Raw genomic sequence first — 10,859 nt, 5'->3', positions numbered from 1 at the left:
TGCCAAGTCACTGCAGCTCGGCAGCCCTTGCGTTGAGAGTCTGCCCCCTGGTGGTCATTGTGCATCATAGCTACCAGTCGGACGGTCGAACGGTCAGATGGTCACTTAGGCTTTTATATATATAGATTGCCACCCACCCTAGCCGGTTTGGTTCAGTGGATAGAGCGTAGACCTGGGGACTGAAGGGTCCCTAGTTTGATTCCAGTCAAGGGCATGTACCTTGGTTGCAGGTTCCTCCCCAGCCCAGGCCCTGGTCGGGGGCATGCAGAGGCAACAAATCGATGTGTTTCTCTCACATTGATGTTTCTCTCTGTCTTTCCCTCTCTCTTCTACTCTCTCTAAAAATCAATGGAAAAATATCCTCAGATGAGGATTAAAAATAATAATAATTAAATGAAATAAATAAATAAATGAAATTGCCTCTGCTCCCCCCACCCCCGGCCTCCCAGGCCCCATTAGCTTGTGTTACTTCTATTTTGTTCATAACACTTTTTGCCTTCTAACCTGCTGTACAGTTTCTTTATATCCTATGTTTTTGCTTATTGTCTACTTTCCCACTGGAATGTGAGCCACAAGGAAAAGGAGCTTTACCTGTTTAGCTCACTAATGTATCACAAGCACTTCGTACAGTCCCTGGCACATATTAGTTGCTCAATAAACACTTATTTATACACGTGATCAATACTTATGTAAATAGATGCTAGTGAACACCTAACGCTCCCTGCACTTTGGGATTACACTCTGATAGACTTTATCTGAGCAGGCAAGGCCGAATGAACCATGACCTTCATCTCCAACACAACACACTTACGGGGTAACTAAGCAGTTAGACTCACTTGGGAACATGGTCAGTGGGAGGCACTGGAGATGATGAAACAATAATTGTTGCTCCTTGGGGATGGAGTGGGGGGGTATATAGGGGGCAGCCAGGATAGGCTGCCACCTTGTGGTTCAATGAGGAAGTGCACCCAATCTGACCAGGAAACTGTTCATTGACAGTATCCTCTACCTTTGGACACACTGAGGCTTTCCGCGAGTCTCTCCAGGCTTCTGTGAACAAGATGGGCGTCACCCCGCGTGGCCCTCTCAGAGTCCTGCGGAGCATGTGCCCATGGACCTGAAATGTAACCCGAACATTTTTGTGACCAGCATGATCTTTCATAGATAGACTCAGGCAGCCACTCATTCCTTCAACAAACACTCGCCCAGCAGTTACGAGGGGGCCGGACATTCTGAGCAGGACGAGGCCCTGCCTCTTGGAGGGATGAGGAAACAGCACCCACTGCTTCAACAACTATTTCCCAAGAGCCCACTGCACGGAGCTGGCCTTGGCGGTGGTAATCAAAGGGACAGATAGGACTGCCCGCAGGGAGCTGACGTTCTGGCTGACAGATAAATAGGAGGGTGGCAACCCCTGTGTGAAGAAATACACATGGGAGAGAGATGACATTTCCACTGTAGAGAAGGCCTGGGTAGATAGGGATGGGCCAGTGGGCAGAACAGCACTCCGGGGAGAGGAAGCAGATGTGCTAAGTGCTGAGTGTTCTAGGAATGGAGAGGCCAGAGTGGCTGGAAGGCCGTGTGCCTGGGGGAGGAGGACAGGGGGAGGTCAAGAGGTCAGCAGAGGCCAGATCCTGCTGGGCCCTGAGGGCTGTGGAGAGGACTTGGCCTTCATTGATATGACCTAATTTGCCTTTCTAAAAACCCATCTAGCTGCAGATAGGGAATGGCTTCAGAGGGTAGCTTAGCCGGTTTGGGCTGCTATGACAGAATGTTACAGACCAGCTGGCTTATAAACAGCAGAAACTTATTTCTCACAGTTCTGGAGATGAGGAATTCCACGATCGAGGGGCCGGCAATTTTGAAATTCAGGGGGGCCTTTCCCTGGCTTACAAATGATCCTCTTTTCGCTGTGTCCTCTCTCACCTGTGGAAGGGGCAAGGGAGCCCTATGGAGTCTTATAAGGGCACTAATCCCACCCAGGAGGTCTGCACCCTCATGACCTAGTCACCTCCCAGAGATCCCCACCTCCTAACACCATCACATCGGGGGTTAGATTTTAACATGCAATTTGGGACGATGCCAGCATTCCGTCTATAGCAGAGGGGCGCCTACATATGGAGGGGAGCGAATGCAAACATTTAGAAGACAACAGTCCAGGTCTCAGGGGGCTCTTGTTCCAGTGGAAAGGTCATGGGTCAGGCAGACCAGTCCATCTGAGTTCAGATCCTGGCTTCACCACTTTCCCGTATCATGACCCTGGGCAACTTCTCCAAGCTTTGCTTTTCTCACTTAAAAATAAGAAAAATAGCCCTGACCAGTTTGGCTCAGTGGCTAGCGTCGGCCTGTGGACTGAAGAGTCCCAGGTTCGATTCCGCTCAAGGGCATGTACCTTGGTTGCAGGCACATCCCCAGTAGGGGGTGTGCGGGAGGCAGCTGATTGATGTTTCTCTCTCATCGATGTTTCTAACTCTCTATCCCTCTCCCTTCCTCTCTGTAAAAAAATCAATAAAATATATTTTTGGAAAATAATACATTGCAGATGGACTAGGCAAATTAGATAGAGAAATAAATATGGACTGTCTGGTGCTGTACATGCTAGGTGCTCAATAGAAGTCATATTGTAACACACACACACACACACACACACACACACACCCCTTTCCAAAGGAGGAAAAAGACAGATGTGTCCCCACTGGATAAACACAAAGTAGAGATGGAGGCAGTACCGAAGGGACCGGGGTGTGGTGGCCTTGAATGCCGACCTAAATCACATGAGCCTCTGTGAGCAGTGGGAGCCAGTGAGGGCTTCTGAGCAGAGAAGGATCATGAACAGAGCTTCCTTTTCACTTTTAATCCTCACCTGAGCATATATTTTCCATTGGTTTTTAGGGAGATTGGAAGAGAGAGGGAAGGACAGAGAGAATCATCAGTGTGAGAGAAACACATCGATTGGTTGCCTCCTGGACAAGCCCCGACCAGGACCCGGGCCAGGGAGGAGCCTGCAACCAAGGTCCATGCCCTTGACTAGAATTGAACCCGGAACCCTTTGGTCGACAGGCCGACGCTCTATCCATTGAGACAAGCCGGCTAGAGCGAACAGAGCTTCCTTTTAGGAGGAAGGTGCTGTTGGCAGCCAGGGAAAGGGAGGAGCTAGAAGGAAGAAGGGCGTGCTCTCCTCCTTCCCGCCTCTGAGATGCCACTTCTCTCACCCTCCTCCCCGCCCCCGAGCTCTGTCCTGCAGCCCGGGCACCTGGAACCTCGCTTGAAGGCCCGCTCGCTTACAGCCATGATCTATTTCACAGGCCCTGGTGTGCCCTGCCACTAAGCGTTTCCAGGTTCGGCTGTGCTAATTACGAGCATCTTGCCAAGCCAGCCGACCAGACAGCAGTCTTGGAGGGAACGCATCTCGTTCCAAGTCCCCTGCCTTCGTCCTGGAAGGCAGCCTGGTTCCTTCTAGAGGCAGCGGGTGGGGAGCGGCAGGGAAGGACAGGCCTCAGCTTGCTGGGCTTGGCCACCATCCTGGGAACCTGGGATTTGGGAGCAGTGCAGCCGGCCAGCCGGGCAGACACCAGAAATCACAAAAAGACCAGAACCTAACTCAGGTTGATGGGCGCGGTGCCCCGCGGACATGCAGCCCTCCTCCCTTTGTCAACTCCGATATTGATTTCCTAGGGCAGTGACGGCAAACCTATGACATGCGTGTCAGAGGTGACACACGAACTCATTTTTTTGGTTGATTTTTCTTTGTGAAATGGCATTTAAATATATAAAGTAAACATCAAAAATAGAAGTCTTTGTTTTACTATGGTTGCAAAGATCAAAAAATTTCTGTATGTGACACGGCACCAGAGTGAAGTTAGGGTTTTTCAAAATGCTGACACGCCGAGCTCAGAAGGTTCGCCATCACTGGCCTAGGGCCTGCCGCTCTCCGGCTTGCACAATGCACCTCTAGAACAGGGTTTCAGATAAATCAGCGAAGGCAGAGATGTGCCTCCTTCTCTGCTCCGTCTTCTCCTCGCCCCAATCGCGGAGAACGCCACGTTCCCAGAAGCATTTTGGACACAGCGAAGCTTGGTGCAACGAGATCCCTGGGGAAGAGGTAGGGACAAGCACAAGCCCACCAGCGAGGACTTAGGTCCGAGAAATGGAGACGCAGATGGAGATGGGTTCATTCATCTCACACGCCTTTCCCTGGGGCCTCTCCACACTAGTCTGTGCCACACGCCAGGGGATTTGAGACAAAGAAGACCCATTCAGGCTCCTTGGGAGCTCAGAGTCCGGCAGAGGAGCCAGCTCAATGACAAGGCAATAATGGCTGCGATGAGGCACGGTGATAGCCAGGGAAGAAGCATACCTGGGATGAGGGCTTCCTGGAGGAAGTGACATCCACGCTGGGCTTTGAAGGCTGAATAGGAGGTCACCGGCAGGCAGAGCAGGGAAATGACTAGCTTATGGCAAGGCATGTAGGTAGGGAAAATACAGAAGGTATTTTTCTCTGGAGATCACAGGTCGTTTCTATTGTTGGTACGGGAGGAAAGTGGAGGCAACTGAAGGGAGATGAGGCGGCACATGCCAGCAAGGGCTACAATGGTCAGGACTCAGAAAGAGTGGATGTGCTTCAAGGCAGAATTAGGGTGAAATTAGGTTTGGGATTTGAATGCAGTTAAAGAAAACGTTAGATCAACTAATAGCAGAATAACAAAAATGTGCCCTGGCTGGGTGGCTCAGCTGACTGGAGCGTCGTCCCATCACCAGAAGGTTGCAGGTTCGATTCCCCATCAGGGCACGTAGGGAGGTTGGGGGTTCAATCCCCGGTCAGGGCACATGCTGGAGGCAGACGATCAATGTTTCTCTCTTCATTCTCTCTTTCTATCTCTCTCCTCTTCTCTCTTTAAAATCAATAGACATATCCTTGGGTGAGGATTTTTTTAAAAACCCATAATAATAAGGAAAAATAAAATGCATGTGCTTTACCTGTATTATCTCACTCAGACCTCAGAACAAGCCTAAGAGGTCGGGGTAATTCTTATCCATCTTGCCGATGGGGAGGTGGAGGTACAGAGAGGTCAGTGACGTGGCCGAGGTCACACACTTGGCAGGCGGCAGTTGCCAGGGGCAGGAAGGGTGGGAAGGGGGTTAATGTTTAACGGGTACAGAGTTTCCATTTGAGAAGATCAAAAAAGCTCCAGAGAGGGACGGTGGTGACGGTTGCACAACGATGTGAATGTACTTGATGCCACTGAACTGTACACTGAAACAGGGGCTAAAACAGTAACGTTTAAGTCATGTATATTTTATTGCAATTTAAAAAGAAAGACAAAGGGAACGTCTGGAAACCTGTAGCGACTGCATCTTCACCTACGGCTGGTGGGGAGGGCAGTTTGGCTTCACAGGCCAGGCCTGCTGCAGGGAGGAGGTGAGCACCTGGGGGCACAGGACCAGCTGTGCTGCTCCAGGTGCCGCTGGAGGGGGTGCCGCGGGGGGGGGGGCGGGGCAGGTCTCTGCGCCTTGCCTTTCTGGGAAAGTGGAGGAAGCCGGCTGATTCACAGATTTCCTCTAGCGTCTGCCTGCTGCGGTCCTGCCTTATTAGGAAGGCTGGGCTCATGCAGAGGGTGAGGTAAAAGGCACAGCAAAGCCAGGCTTTGTCACCCTTGACATTTCCAATCCTTTGACTTACAGACGTGAGTCAGGAGAATGTGCGGTGCAGGAAGTCACTCCGTGAGGGTCCTGGCGATGCTCGATACCGCGCGCCCACTGGTCACCAAGGAAACTTCACTAAGAGGCTGTTACACAGGTGCAGGCAGGGCTGGGGGACCCAAAGGGATGATGGAGCAGGGCTGTTCGCACCCTCAGTGGGGAAAGTGGGTGAGGGAACCCTGAGGGAGCCAGCGTGGGGAAGTGCCGTTGGTAAGGATGGCCCCGCAGGAAGGGAGCTGGGGAAACGAATACCCAGACCTCTCCCCTGCCATGGGCCAAACCCAGCGGGCAGCCAGAGGACAGGGAGCCCGTCAACGAAACCCACCCAGGCCAGCCTCGAATGAGAACAGGGTGGTGATGAGGTAGGCGCGAAGACAGACAGGAGCAGAGCAAGGGCCATGGGCCAGGTAAGAAGGCCGCCAGGTGGAAAGCCCTGGGTGCCCAGCAAAGCACAGTTGTAGGGGGGACCTCGCCCCCAGGGTGACTCTTCCTCCCCTAGCAGATCGCTGGTCAAACATTGGGCCCCCTGACCTTTCCTCCCAAAGGTAACGTCTAGGCTCCAGTTGTAGTTCAGCTCCAGGCCCGGAAAAGCTGCAAAACCAGACACGCAATGCCATGGCTGCCCTCGGGCCCAGCTGCTCTGCGGCGAGCACTCCTTCCTGGGAGCAGGGCTCACCTTTCCCCTCCTCCTCTGCCTCCCCCCAGGCCCATCACCTTGACCTTCCTCACTTCTAAGCTCCAAGGGCCCTTCCTCTGCCTCTATAATTTGTTTCCTAAGCCCATTTGCTTCTACAAATTACTCCTTCTACCTCTGTGATTTTCCAAGTAAATGTTCTCTTATAGTTTGAATCTGGGCTCTGGATTCTTTCCTAGCCAGAACTCAAGTACCGCGGCCGCTGAGCCCAGGTCCAGTCTGACGCCACCCGTCTAACACCTGGTGCCACTCCTACCGCCCCCGCTGACAGTTAGACCTGGCAGAGACGTCAGTCCGAGGGGCAAATGGAGGAACTCATCCAAAGACAATCAAACCAAACTACGCCTCGGCCTGGCCAGGGCTGCGGAGCAGCGTCCTCTCCTGGATGACCCCACCCTCGTCCAAAGGCTGACCTTGGAACCAGGGTTAGAGGGAGCCCCCCGCCCCCCACCTTTCAGGCAGGGAGGGGAGCTATGTGACTTGTTGGAAAGAGCCCTGCTTACCAGTGTGTGAGCCTCGGCCAGAGCCCCAACCCTCCTGTCCGCCTGGTGACCGTACCTTCATTCGGCCCTTGGTTCAGCTACCCTCTCCTGAAACTGACTCATCAGGACTAGAAGGCGCAGGATGGAGTGGGGAGCAGCCCAGCACCCCGAACTGCTGCCTGTGGAACAGGCCTCCACCGCTGGGGGAGTCCTGAGACCCCTCTCACAGCCTGGAGGCCCCTGCTCTGTAAATTGGGTCGGTCAGCAACCTTTCCCTCCAGGAGCTGCCCTGAGGATTCAAAGAGCATTCCTGAAAAGAGGGAGGCACTGCACCTGGCCGGGAGGAAGCGCCACGTTTGAGGCTGATGGCTTTGCGTTGTAACAAGCACCCCCTGGCCCCCATTCATTCACACACACACACACACACACACACCCCTTACCCTGCCTCGCACTATTGTTGCAGTTATTTTGTTCTTGCCCTTGCTGCGGTTTTTCTCTCCCTGTCTCCCCCCTCTCGGCCTGTAAGCTCAGAAGAAGCCCCCCACCCCCACCCCGCTGCCCCCCGAGTCCCGAGGGCGTGGGCTGGGTTTACAAATGTCAACCCCATACGCATGGCCACGGGCTTCGCGTGCGCTTTCTCGCCAGGGCAGCCCTGGTTGGCGGGCAGTCCCGCCAGGCCCGTTTCACGGATGGGGAACGGAACCCAGAGAGGTTCGGCGACCCGCCCCAGGTGACCGAGCCGGAACTGGACCCGGGAAGTCCGGCCCTTCCATCCGGCGCCGGCCGCGGCTCCCGGAGCCAGGGGAGCGCCGCGCGCCCAGGAGTCCACCGGCGAACGCGCGGTGGGTGCGCGCCGGCCCCTCCCCGTCGCGGCGGCGGGGCGCGGGGACAAAGGCCCGGCGGAGGCCGGACGTGGGCCCGCCGGGCCGCGGCGGGGCCGGGCCCTTTAAGCGGGGCGGGCCGGCGGCGCGGGGGGCGGGCCGGGGGCGGGAGGCGGGCCGGGCCGGCGGGCGCGCTGAGCTCAGGGCGGCGGCGGCGGCGGCGGGGACTCGTGCTCGGCCCGGGCTCCCGCTCGCACTCGGCCCCCGGCTCCCGACCCGCGGCGGCGCGCCCCCCGCAGCCCCGGCCCCCCGCGCCCCGCGCGCGCTCGGCCCCGCGAGCCGCAGCCATGCCGCCGCGGCGCAGCATCGTGGAGGTGAAGGTGCTGGACGTGCAGAAGCGGCGGGTGCCCAACAAGCATTATGTGAGTGCGCGCGGCCCGACGCCCCCCGCGCCCGCGCCCGCGCCCCCGGGAGACCGGGAGCCCCCGGCCCCGGAACTTCTGCCCCCGCGCTCTCCCCGCCTCGCCGCGCCGCCCGGTCTCCGGCGCCTCCCTCTCCCCTCCCCCCGCTCCTGTGCCGGGTTCTCGTCCGGCGCCCCATCCTCCCTCCTCGCCCCCGGGCCGCTTCTCTCACCCTGTCCATCTCCCCGGCCCCCTCCACTCGTGTCCTGCGCATCCGTGGAAGTCGGGCCCGGCCCCAGGCGACGTAGGGACAGAGGGAGAGGAGCGCCTGCCCTCGGGCCCCTCCGGGCCCTCTGGCCCTCGGACCGCAGGGACCAGCCACAGGTAGCCCCCCGGGATCGCCGGGTTCGGCCGCGCCCTTCCAGGGGAGCCGGCCTGAGCGGTGCAGGAGGTCTCTCTGAGAATGGGTGCTTGGAGAGCCTGCACCCTAAAAAGGTGAAAAAATAAAGCAGCCCCTGCCCCCCCCCCCCCCCAATAACTTCTGTTTTGGAATGTGGGAAAGTTTCTCCTGGTGTCTCCCTCTGCGCGATGCGACTCTTGCTTAGGGCCGGTGAGGAACTGGGGAAATGGGCCAGTGGGTCCATCCTGCAGATGGGAAGGCTGAGGTTCCAAGAGGCTGCGGGTTCTAGAAGGTGGAGCTGAATTCAGGTCTTCCCCGCCGCTGGAAGGTGTGCCTGGGGCGGACAGGGACCCGCAGGTGGGAAATGGTTTTCACAGTAGCCTAGGAGCTGCATCTGGGGGGGTCCAAGGGGCCCTGGGCCCACCTCAGAGGTTTGGGTAGAGGGATAATGGGGCTGTGGGAGCCCCCCCCACCCCCCCCACCCCCGACTTTGGGGAGGCCTCCCTACTGGAGAGAAGGGGGCTGTGGCTGTGCTAGCTGCAGAGAAGTTCACCAGGAAGGAAAAAAGAGCGAGAGGGAGGGAAAAAAACCCTAACAAAGAGGAGTGGAACAATGAATAGCAAAGGGCGTTGGCTGCCAAATTCGGCTCCTTGGCCTCCTGGAGACTCAAGTCGTCTTTGGATCCGTTTTCTTCAGAGGCTCATTCCTGCCCGGCAGACCGGCGTGCCCTCCGCGCTCGCCTGTGAAATTCTGAGAGGCGATAGCGGGGTGCACTGCGAGAAGGGGTGTGCTGTGTGCGTCTGTATTGTTATTGGCTGGGCAGCTGGTTATTCAGCCCTTCTCCCGGCCGGTGGGAAGCTATTTCCTGGACCTGTGGCATCTTTAAATAGAGTAAAGTTTCCCTAGACTCCAGGACTGAGCTAAACTGTCTGTTTCCCCCTCCCCCTTTGTGTGTGTGAACTGTGCCACATGCTGCCAGATCCTGGGTTTCTTGTTGGAGCCCGTTAAGTGTATAACCCGCCTTGCCTCTCTGGGTTAGGCGACGGTTTCACCCACATGGCAACAGGCGGACGTCTGACACGCACCATGCTGCCTCCCACCAGACCTGTGAGCTGGCAAAACTGGAAAGGAAACAGCCACCAAGAGCTGGCACCAGCGGCCGCGCGCTCTCTCCCGTGCTTTCCTGTCCCGTGCGTGTCAGATGGGTCCGTGAGCCCCTTTTACAGATGGAGAAACTAAGGCTCAGGAAGGTGAGGCCCTGCGCCCGAGCTCACAGCCAGGGGCAGAGCAGGTATCTAAATCCCAGTCTGTCGGGCCCCAAAAGTGATATTCCACCAGCGGACACCACTTCCCAGGCCCCACACCCGCACAGCTCCCCTAAAACGCCGGGAAGTCTGCCATCTCCTGTGACCACCCCGAGCTTTCCGTCTCTGCTTAGTCAGATCCCTTCCTGCCAGGTTTTTTTGAAGCTTCGGCAGCTTTGAGAGGCGTCTTTCTAAGCTTTCAGCCACTTTTTAGGGGCCTCTCAGGACAAGCCTCTAAATGTTTGAATGTGGATTGGGGTTCCAATCTTGGCCTCACAACTGGCTCGCTGTGTGGCCTCTCAGAGCCTCAGGTTCCTCCCCTGTCGGCTTGGTGGGGTGAGGGTGCCCACGTCCTAGGGGGAGGGACCATGTGACTGGTCGGCTGGCTTTCCCTAACAGTTAGATGCCTGCCTCCCCACCCCGTGGTGTCCCTGTCACTCTGATTGGAAACATGCTGAAGTCACATGGGGAGGGATGTCACCAGGAGCTTGTTTTTCTGTATGTGGTGTGGGTTTAGTCACTCGTATCGTGATTCAAGGTGGCCTCCCCTCCCTTCTGTCCAGCCTTTGGGTTCCCCGGATGAAGAGAGGCGATGGGTTGAACTGCGGTTTGAGTCATTCATCCGCAAGAATGGGGCAGATTTAATGGCGTGACGGCCGGGGGTTTGAACCCACCAGAAACTTCCACGGCCCCCACTCCTGTTCCCAGGCCATACCCACCCCACCGCCGTGGAAGGAGTGGGTGTGGGGGCAGCTGTTGGCATGGGTCTGCGCTTTCATTCCATGTGGTAGCCTCCTTTCTGAACCTGGCCCAGCCGCCCTGGAGAGTGTGAGCAGGGCGTTGAACAGTCCTGGGCTCCGCTACCATCCTGCTGTGGGACCTGGGGCTGGTGAACGTACCTTTCTTGGCTCCATCGTCTATAATCTGTAAATTGTAGACACGGCACCTTGCCTCAAGGGCAGAATTTCTCAACCTCGACACTGCTGACATTGTAGACCAGGTAATTTTCTTGCCGTGCGGCTGTCCTGTGCGCTGCAGGATTATAACCGGACCATCA

General features: G+C 56.7%; 1 protein-coding gene across 1 annotated transcript in view; it reads left to right on the top strand.

Annotated features, from left to right (window-relative positions):
• Positions 1-8,044: 8,044 nt before the first annotated feature.
• Positions 8,045-10,859, top strand: part of SH3PXD2B (SH3 and PX domains 2B) — a gene marked incomplete at its 5' end in the record, with an annotated part of 86,238 nt that continues 83,423 nt past the window's right edge. Inside the window, one exon of the mRNA XM_081092300.1 lies at positions 8,045-8,119. Coding sequence (XP_080948426.1) covers positions 8,045-8,119 — 75 coding nt within the window. The remainder of the gene's footprint in view (positions 8,120-10,859) is intronic.

Source organism: Myotis nattereri (assembly GCF_964212035.1).
Source record: "Myotis nattereri genome assembly, chromosome: 5".
NCBI lineage: Eukaryota > Metazoa > Chordata > Mammalia > Chiroptera > Vespertilionidae > Myotis > Myotis nattereri.
This window is presented reverse-complemented; position numbering and strand designations above follow the sequence as displayed.